General features: G+C 54.8%; 1 protein-coding gene across 1 annotated transcript in view; it reads right to left on the minus strand.

Annotated features, from left to right (window-relative positions):
- Positions 1-637: 637 nt before the first annotated feature.
- Positions 638-17014, minus strand: part of ALDH1L1 (aldehyde dehydrogenase 1 family member L1) — a 40938-nt gene continuing 24561 nt past the window's right edge. Inside the window, exons 15-22 of the mRNA XM_079785322.1 lie at positions 15471-15558; positions 13603-13696; positions 10732-10831; positions 9333-9431; positions 6750-6915; positions 4298-4403; positions 2908-3107; positions 638-913 (exon numbers count right to left, since the gene is read on the minus strand). Of these exons, the coding sequence (XP_079641448.1) occupies positions 858-913; positions 2908-3107; positions 4298-4403; positions 6750-6915; positions 9333-9431; positions 10732-10831; positions 13603-13696; positions 15471-15558 (909 nt within the window). The 3' untranslated portion in view covers positions 638-857. The remainder of the gene's footprint in view (positions 914-2907; positions 3108-4297; positions 4404-6749; positions 6916-9332; positions 9432-10731; positions 10832-13602; positions 13697-15470; positions 15559-17014) is intronic.

Genomic DNA, 17014 nt, shown 5'->3' on the forward strand with positions numbered 1-17014 from the left:
TGTGAAGGGCTGTTTGCAGGGAGGCCAGGGTTGACCCCTCCAAACGCTTCCCACTGGGAGGAGCATGAAAGAACCAGCTGAGGGCGGTGGCCTTCGCCCCGGGCTCCCCTGCTGATGCCCTGGCTCTGGGGGTGTTTGAGGCAAAACGTGGACCCAGAAAAGAAACAGAGGTGAGACTTGTCTGGTTAAGGCAGGTCCACAACTCCTTAAAGCATCGCCCCTTCACTGAAATGCCAGTCTGGGGCAACAACCCCACGGTGGTCCAGGGGCTCCCAGCCGCCCGCCTGCTGCAGTGTCCTCTGATCAGCGATCAGCTGAGGCCTCTCTGACCTATTTGCTGCATCAGAGTCTGAGCTTCTTCAGCCCTTCCCGCTTCCTCCCCTTGGTGTCTGGGAGGAGGGGGTTACCCCCACAAACCTCTCAAACTCTTAACTCCTCTTCAGCACCGGCTTTCTGAGGCTGGAGCTGACATACACCCATTTCTCAATTCTGTGTCTCCCCACAGCAACTGGCTCTCCCGGGCCCGAAGCCTCACTTGTGTGCCGGGATTTGCAGGGCCACACAGGGCACCCCCAGACGGCCAGGAAAGACACCCAGGTGCTGGCTGCTGCTGGTCAGAACCTTTATTTGCCCTGGGGCCACTTTCTCAGTAGCCACATGTTGCTCTGATTGGACTGGGGTTGGGGGGACGGGGTCCCGGACAGGGACAGGGGTTGCAGGCAGCAGGCTTCCACCGGCCAGTCCAGGGGGAGGTGCTGGGTACCCAGGAGGGGGCTAGAAGGACAATCGGGCTGCCAGGGGAGGCAGGTCCGGCTGTGGAAGGTGAGATGGAGGCTTTCTTCTCACGAGACCTTTCTTCAGTACTCGAAGGTAACCGTCTTGATCCTCAGGTACTCATTCAGGGCCGCCTCTCCTGCAAAACAGCACGTGCCATTGGAACCATCATCATCAGAGTACCTCCTGTACGCATATTATCTCACAGAGCCTGCAGCCAGCAGTGGGGTCTGGCTCAGCCTCTGGCTCAGCCTCAGGGTCAGGCAAGAAACCGAGACCCGGGGGGGGGTCATCATCAGTAAGTGAGGGGTGTGTGGATTCCAACAGGCATCAGAGTACAGAACCAATCTGAGGTCACTGTTCCGGAGACTTCCCCAGCTCCAGCCACCTGCACTTAAGCGGGGGGGGGGGGGGGGGGGGGGGGGGGGGGGCGGGGGAGGTGGGGGGAGGACCAGCCTTATCAGCTCCAGGGCAGCCCAGAGGCCCTCGTGGTGCCTTCCTATTACCCAGGGGTGCAGCCTCTCCACTGATGCCCCCCAGCCAATTCCAGATCAAATTGGGACTGGGAGAAGGGGTGCCTCACAGGGTCCCCGGGACCCCTGGAACTTGGCAGTGCTATGTGGCTGGGTTGTTTCAGCCCCACAACCGGCATGAGAGGCCTGTGGCTGCCTGACAACTCCCCCGCCTGCTGAGGCTCGCTCCAGAAGCCAAGCTTCCCTGATGCTGCTGCCCACGCTGTTCTCACCACCAGCTGGGGCCCACTGAGGTCGCTGGCCCATCCCAGGTGGGCTATGTGGAAGGCCTGGTTTGTGGGCACAGGACACAGGGACAGTGGGAGGAAGGTCTAGGGGCGCAGGAGGCAGACTTATAAGTGACAGAGATCCTATCCTGGGGACCCGTGGCCTCCGTGGAGGATGATGGTCCTCGTGGATTTCTGTGGAGGACACCAGGAAGGTAGCCCGGGGGAGGCGAGGACAGAGGGGGCAGAAGTGATCAGCTTGCATGTGCATGCGTGTGTGTGTGCGTGTGCACCCCGGTTCTGCATGCAGAGTGTTTGTAGACAGTCAGGCTTGGGGGGTATTGCTGGGATCCTTTCATGAGAGCCCTTGGAGCTTTCCTCGGGGTTTGAGAGATGGAGGGAAGGACAAATAAAGTTGTAACTCTCCTTTGGTTTCAGCCTCCGCCTGAACCTCCCTGGAGACCTTGAGCTGGGCAGGGGAGGCCAGAAGGGATGGAGGCTTCTCAGAGACAGTGTGCTGCTCTCTCATACCTTTGCTCCCTGCCAAGCTTGGCATCAGAGCTATGGTCCCCAACTGCAGCTAGTCCCCAGCTGCTGGCTTCCGGAGTGGCAGGATGGGGGAGCGGGCCGCACCCTAGATCACACAGTAGCCCAGGGAGAGGGGGTGCTGGAGCAGAACTCCACTTTCCTGGCAGGTCAGGCCCGGCTTGCATTCTGCTTGCCACCTAGAATGGCCTTGTCTCTACACGAGGGACTCACACTGTACCAGTGGGCACACTTGGCCCTGTAGCTTCTCCTCTTTCTGAGGATGAAGCCTGAGGCCTGTCTGTGGCCTCTGGATCCCTCGATCTGCCCCCTGCCTACCCCTTGGGCCTGCTCTCTTCCTGATGTACCCGCCCTGGGCCCACACCAGCCTCTCTCGGCAGCTCCGAGACCAAAGCTGATGCCCTCAGGACCTGCCTCCCCTCTTCCAGGAACACACATCCTCACATGGTTATGGCTCCTCCCACCACTGGGGTCTCAGACAGGTCCTGCCTTTCCCTCCATGGTGGCTAAAGTTGCCCTCGGCTAGAGTCAGCACCTCCCGTTTTTGTCACCCGCTTCCCAGCTCCTTCCTTGGTTTCCTTCACTCCTGTGCAGGCTCCTCTTGCCCCAACTGCAAGAAGCCAGGTGGCTAAAGTTGCCCTCCCAGTCTCCTTGCCCAGATTACTCTGACTGGTCTGCTTTCCAGCATCCCTCACTTCCTAGAAGGATCTTATTTACTGCCTCAATTATCACTGTCCCTTCCCAGTAAGAAGTGAGCATCAACAACCATCTTTCAATGTTACACCCTTGCCCCCAGGGACAGGGCCTGGCACCAAGTGGCTTAAAACAGATGTGGAGGGTTAGGTTACCCAAGTCTTTGCCAAATCCAGACTGCTTGAAGCCTCCGAAGGGAGCGGCCACGTCGGTCTTGTTGTATGTGTTGATGAACACAGTGCCTGCCTCCAGCTTGTCACTGATGTACAGGGCCTTGCTGATGTCCCTGGTGAAGACGCCAGAGGCCAGGCCAAATTCTGTGGCGTTGGCCCGAGACAGCACAGTGTCCACGTCGCTGCAGGGAAAACCCAGGAAGACCTTGGTGAAGGAGGGTTGGAGGATAGCGTTGGATATGGGATTCAGGGAGACCTGCATCCTCTCCCCCAAAGGGAACCTGGCCCCCACCAAGCTTCCCACCACTCAGGACCTTCTGAGGAGAAAGGTGGAGGAGACAGGGCAGCAGAGAGAAGAGGACCAAGTTAAAGAGAAGAGGAAGAACAGAGTTGGATTTGTACACAGTCGGCCACAAGGACCCTTCGAGAGGTCACTGTTCTGGAGACTTCCTATGTTAAGGCTGGGGAATAGGGGCCCAGAGGAGGCTGGTGAGGTCCCCACCGCACAGGGAAAGGCACATGAGTTGGGTGTCCCCCAGGGAGCCATGTCCAGGTGTCCCTTGAAGATTTAGCACAATATTTGTTCCGTAGATGGCAGAAAAGCATCTTATTCTAATACAATCAGAATGGGATGATAATTTTTTGAAAGTATAGTGCATTAGGAGGAGATGTCATTTTGTAATCTATTCAGAGGCTCTTCTCTGAAAAATAACAGTCCATAAAAGAACGTGTGGTAGTTCAAATACGGCCACGGAGTCCAATCCCTCTCCCTTTCAACCCAGGCTGGTCTTGGTGAGTTGCTGGGCCAATAGAACCTGGTGAAAGTTAGGTTCTGGGGTTTCTGAGGCTGATCAATGGGTCTTGGGAAGCCTTGAAACATCCACCCAGTTTCAGTGTGGGAGGCCCTGAGGCTGCCATGCGGGAGAGAGCCTTCAGGGAGGCTGGACCCGCTCAAAGACAACCATTCCAGGTATTACCACCGAGTCCCGGACCTGGGACAGAGCAGAGCAGTTAGCTCCATCAATTCCTAACCAGATTGCAGATTCATGAGTGAAATAAATAACTGTCGCTATTCCAAGCCACTGTCTTGGGGTGGTTCATTACACAGCAGTAGATGATTAGGGCACAGACCAAGCATACCACGAGAGACACCCAAAGGCTCAGAGAATGCTCACTTGGGGACCCAAAGCCCTGCCAGTGCCCTGGGGCTCTCCTCACCTCAGTGGTTGACGCGACCTCGGCAGGCAGCCGGGCTTCATCCATAGCCCCCCACCTGTCTGAGTTCCCCTCCTGAGTTCCCACAAGCTCATGTGGAGGACCCATAACACGTGGCAAAAACAGGCTCTTGAGAGACAAAAGCAGGATTCCCTACCCATCGGCAAACCGGGAGATGACCATGACAGGCCCGAAGGACTCCTCCTTGGCTATGAACATGTGGTCCTCCACGTCTGTGAAAATGGTTGGCTCGAAAAAGAAACCTGTGGGGGAGACAGAGGCCCATGGCATGGGGAAGCCCTCCCCCAGCAGCCTCCTCCCTCCAGGCTGGGTCCCGCCAGCCACACGCACATCCCACTCCAGCAATGCCATGTGTGATACCTGTATGGTGGGTGCCACATTCTGTGCATGGCTTTCCTGTCCCACACATGTGAGCTCACTTCAGCCTCACCACCCTTTCAACTAAATGCTGCTGAGGCAAATGAGGTTTAGAGTTGGTCTATGATAAAGCTGACATTGAGGTCCAAGTCTGTCCAAGGCCAGCACAGAAGCTCCAGACTATGACAAAGACTTAGGTTTTTTTCTGGTGGTATTCAATCTGAAAATATATACAGATGTTCTTGGCTGGTGCAGCCTCCCAGATGGCTCTCCATTGGTCACTGTGAAATGGTGGGGGAGGGGGGTTGACCACTGGTCTTGATGAGCAAGACCTCCCAGCACTGCCTCCCTTCTCCTTCCTGGCACCTCAATGTGGGCCTGACTCCCAGGTGCAGGGTAAGTGCTCTTGGCCAGGATACAGCCTCCTGCTCTCCTGTCAGCATGGATCCACCACGTATTCCCACCCAGGCTGCCACCCTGCAGGCCCTGGCTGCCTGGACAAAACCATTTCCGATGGCAAAAATGCGTTCTCTGACTGTTTCCCCGCTGAGACCCTGCTAGACTGAGATTTAATTCTGACTTAGGAAAAATCAACAGACTTCACATTTTCTGTCTCTGTTTTTTAAAAAAAAATTAACTTTAAAAGTCATTTAATTAATAAAATATTCCATATTTTATATATTTATAAATATATTTTAACATTAATTACCATTTTAAAACTGTGAGTTATGTATGAATACATCTTGACTCCTGTGGTGTGGCCTGTATTTGCCCACCAGGTGCTGGGAGCTCTGGGCTGGCCAGCTGCTGTCCCTCTCCCATCCCTTCTTGCTCCTTTCTCTGCACTGCTCTTGGGACCTCCCTCATCCTCCAAATTCCAGTTGGGTTTGGCCACTAGGAGGCAGCCCCTGTCCCGTAGCTCTGCCCCTAACCAGGCCTGGGCCTGGCTGCCATTTAAGCTGGAAAAAGCGTTCACCAGGTGGGGAAACCAGGGAGGTGTTCGCTAAGCAGAGAAGCGGCAAATGCACAGAGAGCGAGAAAAGGTGAGACGTGTTCAAAGGGAGCGTTAAACATGGCCAGAGCATGGGTCAAGGGCAAGCAAATTAGAGATCCTCTTGGTGGGAAATTGAGAAGTTGGAGTTTGCTCTGCGGGGGACGGGGTCACTGTGGAAGAGTTCCAACACGGGGCCGGCACAACCAGACCGCTGGCAGCCGCACAAGCAAAGGATTAGCGGGTTCAAGAGATCTCAGAGGAAGCCACGGTGACGGCCCAATCAAGAGCTGAGCAAGATGCAGAGGGTCGACCTCATGATGGCAGGGATACAGGAGAAGCAAGACAGATGTCTAAACTTCAGAGCATTTAATTAATTAATTAAAAGTAGGAGGTTGAGAAAAGTCAGGGGTCATGAATTCATTCTTTCCTTAACTCAGGCGTGGTGTAGGCTCGGTGCTGACACGAAGGACCGAGTGGTATAGAGGGGACTCGCGGCTCCTGTGCCCCTGGAGCAGGCAGTCTAAGGGGAAGCAGCGCCAACAGCCCATACCTGTGGCTCCGGCCCCCCTGGCTCTGCTGACTTAATCAAATGGAAGATTCTAGAGATACCGGTGTGTGTGTGTCTGGGGTCAGGTTGGATCTGGGGCCACTGTGATGATGTGATGGATTTGGTACCCTTGAGTTTGAAGGGCCTGGGGGACATGCAGGTGGAGGTGTCCAGGTGGTCAGGAGTCCTGAGTGAGGAGGAGCCTGCAGACAGATATTTGGGAGCATCCGAGCCATTGCTGAGGGTGAGATCCTCTAGGGAAAGCGTCTAACATGAGAAGTGCTTCAAACTCGGGACAGACCTGGGATCTACCTACATCTAAGAGGGAGTTTCCAGCAAAGAGCAACTGCCAAGAAGTAATGGCCAAAGGCAGGAAAGCCATGCACTCCAGGGCCCTGGAGCCCACGGGAGGAAAGAATGTCAAGGGTGCAGTGACGTTAGTGGTAAGACAGAGTCCACTACAAGATAGATTAAACCAGCCTTCACCTTGCCAGTCCCACACTTGGTTTGGCAGGTGTCCGGCTAGCCAAGTCCACCCCATCCAAGAGACTGGATGGGGCCTGCGACCTGGGAGTCTGTTTGTGCAGGTACCGGGCCTTCCCGTACCTCCTGTTAGAGCTGAGCAAGAAACCACAGGCGATGCTGCCTGCTGCCTGTTTGCCCAAGCGGGCCAGCAGTGCTCTGACTGACCTGGCCGAGGGACTTGTTTCCCACCGCAGACCAGAGTGGCCCCTTCCTTCACGCCGCGCTGGCAGTACTCTATCAGCTTCCGAAGGTGGGCTTGGTGGTTCTGCGGCCCGTGGTTGGTGTCCCGGTCTAGAGGGTTGCCAATCTTCATCTTCTTCACCTCTTCTACCTGCGGAAAGTCCTCCCAGTCAGGTCTCACTCAGCTGCTGCAGTTTCTGACTTTGCTCATTACCTGACCCCCTTCCCATGTTTGCATTTTCAGGGACCAACCATTGGCCCCTGAAGAAAGTCCACACGCCAGTTTCTGGCAGTCAGGACATCCCATAGTCTTGTTCCCAGCCTGCCTTTCAGGATGAAATTCAAATGTATGCTACGTGCAAGGACACCTGAGCCCAGTGTCGGATGGACTGGGAAACACAGTTGTGCAGGGATATGGGTGAATGGAAAAGAGAGGCAGGTGTGCCTGTGAGAGAGGGAGGCCGGGGCTGTGGGCAGCACAGTCTCTACACTGGTCCTGCACCCAGCTTCACGGACTAAGAAGCTGAAGGAAGGCTTATCCTGGGAGTCCAGTATACGCAATGCCCTGTGACAGGTGGGACAGGCGCTGAGTAGAACGGAGAAGCCTGGGCCTTGAGTCCACCCCCCTCACCCCCACTTCTGCTGCTTCAGAATCGAACTTGAAGGCCCCCGTCTCCAGGAAGCCTTCCCTGTTACCTCAGCCAACATACAAGTAGGTCTGGGCTTTGCTACCTAGAGATGGCCTGGGTCTCCTCAAGGGGTGTACCAGATGCATTTGCCGATTCTGGGGCTGGGGTGGGGAGAGACAGAAAAGATCGGGGTGTGGGATGCTGTGATAGGAAAAGGAATGCAGGTGAACCTAGCCATCATGTGGGGGTGAAGGGGCAGCACCGGATATTCAGGGCTCTAGGCTGGAGTCAGCACCTCCCGTTTTTGTCACCTGCTTCCCAGCTCCTTCCTGGGTTTCCTAAGACCAAACAAGGACATCTCTGCCCTAACTGCAGCCTCTTCGAGGTAAGACCCAACTGGCCTCCTCCTCTGTGGCCAGGGCCCCTGTACTCCTGTGCAGGCTCCATACCCGCAGCCCAACCTAATAAGATGCAGGAGGCATTCAATCCCCAACCCCTGCCCTCCGGCCAGGGCCCCTTAGCTCCTCTGACTGTCCTGAGGAGTCCCCCAAGTCAGGAGAAGGCCTCGCTTGCTCCTACCTGGCCACCCAACTGCTCCCCTGTCTCCCCAGGACAGCAAGAGCAACCTTGCGGCGTCTCCTGGATGTGCAACTCACTCTCTGCGTTTGGGAATCCGAGCCCTGCCCTCCCCCAGTGGAGCTGAGGGAGCTCCACTCTCCCTCTCGGGAGTCCTGCCATGGGCCCTGCACGTGCCCGAGCACAAACTGCAGAATAGAGGACCGCGGGGACAAGGATGAGCCACCCAACAGAGTCACCAAGTGCTCCAGCTGACCTGGCAACTCACCGCAGCTGTGTGACAAGCTCAGGCGGACCTGGGCTGGTGTCCACTCTGCCAACCCACAGGAGCGTGGGCTGCGTGAGCAGCTGTCATCTCCAGCTACTAGGCTGGGAGTAGTTTGCTACGTGGCAAAAGCTGTTACACTCCCTTTTACAAAATCTGCCCCTTTCTTCACTGCCTTTCCCATTTTCACCCAAGTATTCAAGATCTTCTCCAGGAACGCCTTCCTAACAGCAGTCCCACCCTCTCCCCAGCCTATTCTCTCCTCTTTCCTCGCTTCCTAAACAGTTTGCTTAGACCTGCGCATAGAGGCTGTGCCCCCAGCATCCCCTTTCGTATCCACTGGGATTCGATCTTGCTCTCCATGACACGAAGGGGAGAGGGGCTCTTGGCTGAAGCAGCGAACCAGAGCTCCCCACGCCCTGCTATGCCTGAATGGATCCGGGTGGACCAGAGACCCGGAACCACCAGGCCGCACCCCTCCCCACAGCCTTTTCCAACAGAATTGCCGGGGAAAGAGTGCTTTTCCTCTCTGCATCTGTGTTGTAAGCATGGAGGAGATGCTGTCAGCCCCACCCATACCCTTTGCCTTGGGCACCCCCTCCGCAGCGGCCGTGGGAGGTGGCTGCTGGCAGATCCCGGAGCTGACAGGGGCTGCCTCCTCCAGCCGGTGGACAGGCCACAGTCAACAACTGTTGACAGGAGACAGAAGCCTGGCTCCTCAACTCCAGGGGCACACCTGAGTGGTGTCACTTGTGCTCCAAATCTCCTGTCTGTGGGTCAGGCCAAGGCTGGACGTCACCTGAGACCACGTCCTCAGTCCCCGTTCCCTCCTGGACCCTGGCATCTTCCAGGCTTCGTGTGAGAGCTCACCTCTGGTAGGACACATGGATTCCTGCCTCAGGATCCACTGCTGGGGACCTGGCCTAAGATAAACCCTTTGTGTTCATGACAATTTCAGCTGCTGGGTTTCTAAAATAATAAAATCCGGTGAAGGCTTGATACAGCTCCCCTGGGGCCCAATTCCACCTGGCCCAGCGCCTGCAGCCAGGTGACTGCCCCGGTGCACCAGCACCGCTGAGACCCAGGGGCAGAACTTACCACCTTCTGCACAAACTGGTCGTGTATTGAGTCCTCTACGAAGAGCCGGCCCGCTGCAATGCAGTTCTCGCCTTTGTTGAAGAAGACGGAGCTCATCCCCTTTGGCACATAGACAAGAATGCTGGATTACAGCTGCTCCCAGAGGTGCCAGCTCCCCACTCCCACTGGGCACCGGTACCCCCTTCATACAGGAAAGGGGAGGAATGCAAGTGTCCTGGCCTCCTACGGTGGCCAGGCCCAGCCAGTGCTGGGCACATGCACTGTACCCGTTCCTCAGTCACCATGAGAGGAGAGGCAAAGGGTGACCTGCCCTGGGGACAAGGCTTGTGTCCATGTTGCAGAGAGTGGAGAAGAAGAGGAAGCGAAGTGGAGTGAGCCTGAGGACCCTACACACTGGATGGGCTCCCTGGGGTGATTCAAGGAGAGACAGAGCCCACACCCTTGGAGTTGAGCCTGGCAAGTGTGTTAGCCTGGAACGGGCCGCAGAGGGTGGGCAAAGGCAGGCAGCCATCCCGGCTTGGAAGGGATGGGTTGCCAGCCCAGCCTGAGAGAATTCCTGGCAGGAATCCAGAATAAATGTGCACACAGGCCCAAGGGAGCCTGCTTTGGGGACCTGGAGAGCTCCATGTGGGGAACCAGGGGAGGAGCGAGAGGCTGGCTGCTCGGCTCTCCTGAAAGCTGGGACTGCACTGCCCCAGACCGTGGGCCAAGATCTTGAGCTGAGGGGCTGGCCTCCCTTGGTTTCCCCATCTGGTGAGGCTGGGCTCCCTTCCGTGTCCGTGCTGGGTGTCACATCACCCTCCACGGTACAATAGGACTGAGATGGGGTGGGGCATATCTGGGTGCCTGGCTGAACAGGCACCCAGATATGTAACAAGAACTGATGCACGGCCCCTGCCACGTGCGGCCACCATTCTAAGACGTTTAGACATAATCGCTTGTTTAATCCTTGTCACAGCCATAGGAGGTAGGTCTCCTATCCTCCCATTGTACACGTGAGGCCACAGAGGCCTAGGAAGGTTAAGCAATTTTCCCAGGACTGCCCAGTGAGTCTGTGGCAGAGCTGGGCAAGGTTGGGGGTAGATCGCTGTCAGCAGGACTGTGCCAGGTCCAGGGTTCTGCTTTGCTTTTCTAGGGGAGGAAAGGTTGCCACGCTGGTTTCAGCATGTTTCCCAATCCAGGAAGCTGATCCCAGTTATTCTTACAGCTATGACACTTGTTGGGAAATTGGTTTTAGAGGGTACGCATCATTCCTTGTCCCCAAGACCCCTTCTGGCCACAGTCTATGCTGTGGTGACACCATAGTTTAGGTTAAATGTGTAAGTTTGACTGTAGGATCAGAGAAAGCCTCCCCACATGGCTCCCCATTCGCTCCCTCACCCCACCGGCCCGCCCTCACCATCTGCACAGCCTTGCTGAGGTCACAGTCAGCAAAGATGATGAGGGGTGACTTCCCACCGAGCTCCAGGGACACCTTCTTCAAGTTGCTCAGGGCAGAGCTGAAAGAAACAGTGTTAGTGGGGTTGGGTCCATGTAGATGGGGACGCAGGGCTCGAGAAAGAAGGGGGTCAAGGGCAGCTCCAAAGCATGCTTTAACTTGAAAGAGCAAGCAGAGGGTTAGAGGGAGCCCCGTGTGAGACCAGGCCCAGCACCTTCCCCACCCCACCCCGGCCAACTGCTCCTTCCTGCCGGCCCTGACTCACTGGCTTTCCACTGTGCTTCCTCCTCTTCCAGCACCCAAGCCCACACCCACATCAGGCCTTGCTCTCACTGCTCCCCCTTCTGGTCACTCCTTCTTCAGAGTTATGTCCCTGAAGCTCACGTCTCACTCCCTGCAGGCCTCTATTCCCAAGCTGTCTTGTTAGGGTGCCTGCCCTGACAGCCCCATGTAAGATCCAAGCTCCCCTGCACCACAGTGCATTTGTCTGACCCCATCCACCTGAGCCTAAGGCCCGCCGGGGTGGGCAGGCATTTGTCTGAGCATGCAACCAGGTGTTCCATAATGTCAAACTAATAAATCAGACAGACTCATTCCTCCCCGAGGCAGCCGTAGTTCTGTAGGGCTTTTAACGATGGGCGCAAACAGGGAGTAGCTGGGGGTCCTGTGCCTGTTGCCTCAGTGGGCACAAACGGACCTACTGATACTGTCCTCAAAGAGACCCTCAGTGGACTGGGGAACACGAGGCATCATACAGGGCAGAGGGCTCCTCGCTCAGGACTGACTGCAGGAGGACTCCCCTGTTGCAGGCACCATCCACAGGGCCTTGGAGAGGATCCCGGGAAGACAGCAGCCGCAGAGCCACAGGATGCTGCTCACCAAACCCTTCTTCCCTGGAGTCCTCAGAGCGGACATTTCCTGAGTCCTCCCTCTACACGTTCACACACGCATGTAGATGTGACTGCCACCTACACACCACAGAAGAGACTGGCCAGCTTCTGAGTCAGAAGAGGTAAATGAACCGCTATGACTACTGGCAGTTACCGCCCTGCTTTGTCATCTGTCTGTCTGTCCATCCTTCAGTCCCTCGCTCTCTCCACCTTCCTTCTCTTCAATGCCGAGGCTTGCTCTGCTGCACTCGAAATGAATCAGAACAGCCAGCCCTGCCTGGTGCATCACAGGCTGTGACATCAGTCTCTACTGACCCTAAAGACATGATCCACCAGCCAACTGGCTGTGGCTTCTGACCCAAAAGTGGATGTTACACGAGAGCATTGTGATCGGTACAAGCATGGTGCCCCCTGGAGAAGGGGGTCGCGGCCCGGGCTGGCTCAGAGAGGGCCTGTGCAGGACTGAGGGGCACAGAGAGGCCCGTGGAGTTGTGGGGTCAAAGGCTTCAGAAAAGGCCCAGGGAAAGACAGCATTGCTCTGCATTAGGAGCTACAACAAGGAGACATTGTTTTAACACAAGAGAAGCCTTTCTCCCTGCAGAACTGTCATGATGCAGCTGGACTCCTTTCACATGTGACTCTTGGAACAGTGGTCATGTGAAATGAGTGGAAATGAGTGGTCATGTGTCCTTGGAAATCCTGAAGGTCGATCGGCTCAGAAGAACCCAAAGCTCCTCTCTATTTGCACCCATCACTCAAAGGGCAGATACCCAAAACCCACCCCAGAAATTCAGCTTCAGTGGGTGGGGCAGCCAGGGTTATGCACTCCGCCCTGGGATCTGCCCTATGTACCACTCCAAGCTCTTCCGCTTTGCAGACCGGAATTACCAGGCCTGTAAACTGCCTTCAGTGAACTGGTGAGGAAACTGAGGCCTGAAAGGGTCAGGGGTTGGCCTGGGGCCAATCGTGAATTAGCGACAGAGCTTGAAACACAACCCAGTCAGTTTACAGCCAAAGACCATGGAATAAAAGATTACAGAACATCCTAGATCACTGCCATCTATTGCCATAGAACAGAATCTTAGCCACATATGTAATGACACTTTTTTTAGTAGCCACATTTAAAAAAAAATACACCAAAAAAAAAAACTAAAGCAAAACTGGTGAAATTAATTAATACTTTTAATTTAACACAATTAATAAAAAATCTTATCATTTCAACCAGTCCTATATAATAAAAGAGTAATATGCAAATTGACCGAACGTCAGAATGACCAGTCACTATGACATGCACTGACCACCAGGGGGCAGATGCTCAATGCAGGAGCTGCCTCCTTGTGATCAGTGCACTCCCACAGGGGGAACGCCACTCAGCCACAAGCCAGGCAGATGGCTGGCGAGTGCAGTGGCCTGCCTCCCGGCAGAGGATGTCCGACTGACGGCTTAGGCCTGCTCCCCACGGGCCTAAGCCATCAGTCAGACATCCCTGAGGGCTCCTGGACTGCAAAAGGGCACAGGCTGGGCTGAGGGACACCCCCCTCAGTGCATGAATGTCGTTCACTGGGCCTCTAGTGATAATATAAAATTATTAATATAACAATTATTAATGAGATGCTTTACTTTGTGTGCTAAGTTTTGAAAACCCAATATCTTTTACACTCCTCATCACATTCCAATTCAGAGCAGCTCTATCCCAGGCGCTCAGCAGCCACCTGAGCTCCAGCATCCCTCCATCCAAGTGAGCACCACAGAGCAGCTACCACTGGCCATACCAAGAGCATGCCACACACTAGCAATCAGAGCCTGCGTTAACCTGGCCTGTGGGAACTGCACACACATGGAGGCTGAGGAGCAGGATCGAGCTCACGCACAGCACTGTCCAGTTCCAGGCGCCAGGACCAGCACCGCATGGTGGCCTCTCCCACACACCCAAACCACCTACCTTTTCATGATGTGCTTTCCCACCTCTGTGGAGCCTGTGAACCCAATTTTTCGCACATCAGGATGGTCTAAGAGTCTCTGGCCAGCCACTGAGCCTGCGGATGGGAGTAGGCAGGGCAGGGGAGGGAGTCAGGGTGGTCTCCGAGGTGCTGGGGGTGAGAGGCATGAGCCCCTTTACCCTCACATGTCCACCCCGAGGCCAGAACTCTGGGCCATGTCCTGTGTGCTTAGCACTGTCGGTTCCTGAGGTTTTCTGGGTCTTGCTCCCTGTTAAGGGCATAATTGTATCTCCTCAAAATCCATATTGTATAAATGTAGATGTGAACAAAACCAACTCCATCTCTGTGTCCTGGATTTCATTTCATTGTTAAGCTTCATGCTGTGACCTTTGACCAACCTCACTGTCTTTAGCAAGTACACCAAAGCTTTCTAGACGATTATCTGTGTTCCTTAAAGGTAGCCATACATATCTTTGTTAGTAACAGCCGTGAATGGCGTGACAACCGAGAGAAATACCAAAGTGGTAATAGCATCTATTATACACAATCATCTATCACAAGACCACCAGGAGGGATGGCCCAGGTGCTATTGCATTCTTTGTCCCTTTAGCCTGTCAGTTTTAGTGCTCGGGATTTACTATTAAAAATGTACCATAACAGGGGTCTGTGCAGAGTTGCTGGTCATCTCTTCCACTCTGACCCAATCTTCCCATAAGTAAATTACCCTCCAATAAATTCTGTTACATCTATGGAGTGGCCTGCTTCATCTTTGGGTCTGAAGACACCACTATGATGGCCATTACCTTTGCCTACCGTTGGACATACATGTTGAAGCTCTGACCCCCATTTTTTCAGATGTGACTGTATTTGGAGACAGGCTTTTTAAAGACGTAATCAAGGTAAAATGAAGTCATCAACCTATCCAATCAGGGTTATGATGCCTAACTCAATCTGACTGGTGTCCGTATAAGAGCAGATTAGACAGACACACGCAGCGGAAAGGTCCCGAGAAGATACAGGGAGAAGCCTCAGAAGGAACCAACCCTTCTCACACTTTGATCTTAGACTTTTAGCCTCCGGAACTATGAGAAACATATGTCTGTGTATTTTAAAATGTTTAAGTTTATTGATTTTGAGAAAGAGAGAGAGAGAGAGAGAGAGAGAGAGAGAGAGAGAGAGAGACAGACAGACATTGAGTTGTTGTTCCACTTATACATCCATACATTCATTGATTGATTCTTGCATGTGCCCTGACAAGATCAAACTTACAACCTTGGTGTATCAGGACGAGGCTCTCTAACCAACTGAGTTACTAAGCCAGAGCTAAAGGCCTATTGTTTAAGCCCAAGCAAACTCATACAGTCTAGGTGCACACCCAAGGGTGCAGGCACCCAGACTTCCAGCTTTTACAGGGTCTCCAGCAGAGACCCAAGGATTGCCTGGCCTGGCTGTGGGGTCGGTGGTGCCCCAGCATCACAGACTCCAAAAGGCCTTCCTTGGGGATGCAGCCTGGCCAGGAGGGCCCCAGGGATCGAGAGACTGGGTGTGGAGGGCCCAGGTGTGCAGACCCAGGCATTCACTGCCCCACCTGTTTGGAATGCTTGGAACCTAGCTTGCCCCTTATCCCATGGCCTTCCACTTTACCACAAGCCCTGCCCCTGTCCCCACATGTGGCTAATTCCTATTCACCCCTCAGATCCCCTTTTCAATTAGGCTCCAGGGTCACCCCTCCCCCTTCCCACTGGCTCTGCAATGGGTTGCTCACCTGCCAGGGCACATAATGCAGCAGACCTTGTTCTGACCAAGTGTATGTCCAGCTGCCTGGAGCCCTGGATCCCCCAGATGCCCACGGCCCCATTCACACCCTTACCAGATCCTGGGATGATGTTGATCACGCCCTTGGGAATGCCAGCCTTCAAGGACAGCTCTGCAAACTTCAAGGCTGTGAGTGGGGTCATCTAAGGAGGCAGGAAAGAAGATTGGGTCAGAAGGGATTGGGAAGAGGGGCTCTGCCCTCCTTTCCCAGGAGCCTAGGGAGCAGGCAGGGAGGGGAAGCCGTGGCAGGAAGACCCCTCGGGGAAGCCATGTTCATGCCTCATCATCGTGGCACCACCAACCAGTCAGCTTCCCTCGTGCTCCAGCTGGGAGCCAAGAACAGGGCTTGCTAACCTCAGGTACCTTTCTAGCACCTTCTCCTGGCAGGGCTTCAGCCCCTCAGCCAGGCCTGGACCCCTTTCTGCATGTGTCACGGTTTACACTGAGCCATCAGGGAGTGCAGAGTCTGAGGACTGCCCAGCAGGGCATCATACTCAGAGGGCTGCAGGGCATACCCACTTCCTGCCTCCTCAGAAAAACTGCTCCTTCTCTGGTTGTGGTGCCACCTTAGCTGCCCACGTGCTGAGCTCTGGCAGCACCTCAACCAAGGAGAGCCTGGTGCTCCAGGGTCCAGCTGTGACTCTGATAACCACTCCACTGCTGGGGGTGGTGTCCTGCCCTTGACCAGCTAGCAACTGACCTTCTGGAGGAAGAGGGACTTAAGTGGTGACCCAGGCAACTTTCCTGTCTAGGTAAGGCTATGCCCCACCCACCACCAGGCCTCAGGCTCAGGGGCCAAATCTGTGGGGTGTCGGCCCTGGGAAGGTCTTTGTGTTTCCAAAGGCAATGGGCTAGTATGGGGGTCTTCCAGGGACAAAGCCTCCCCCCCATAAAAAGCGGGGAGGCTAAGGGTCATCTCAGGGGGTTGTTGTGATGCTTAAATAAGCAAATGTATGTAAATTACTATTAATTTGTTATATATGCTAAAATGCTCAAGGAGTGCCTAACTCCAGGCACTATAATACTACAAATGTCAACGATCATTTTTTTTAACCTTTATATTCTTGGGGCCAAATTGCCCCAAAGAAGCTGGGGGAGTGAGAAACCTCCTGGGCCCGCTGTTGAGAGCCACCTGCTGGTGCACCTCACATTCAGTTCCTGACTTCCCTGAAGGCAGCAGGGGAGGGGCTGTTACTGTCAACGCACAGACACAGAGGCTGAGGCTCAGGGATGAGGGGGTGTCTTCACCTCTGGGGGCCCTTGCTCAGGCCCTCCTGACCTGAATGAGCGGCCCCTGACATCCTACCTCTGTGCCCCTCTGTAAGGGGCTGGGGTGGCAAATGCACAAATCCCACTGCTCATCCCACTTCCCTCCAGGACTTTGGTCTCTGAAGCCAAACAGGAGACCACAGCACCTGCTCTCTAATAGGCCACTGCAGGCTGAGAGACCACGGCACCAGCTCTCTAATAGACCACTGCAGGCTGAGAGACCACTGCACCAGCTCTCTAATAGACCACTGCAGGCTGTGAGACCACTGCAGGCTGAGAGACCACAGCACCAGCTTCTAATAGACCACTACAGGCTGTGAGACCACGGCA

Source organism: Cnephaeus nilssonii (genome assembly GCF_951640355.1).
Source record: "Cnephaeus nilssonii genome assembly, chromosome: 11".
NCBI lineage: Eukaryota > Metazoa > Chordata > Mammalia > Chiroptera > Vespertilionidae > Cnephaeus > Cnephaeus nilssonii.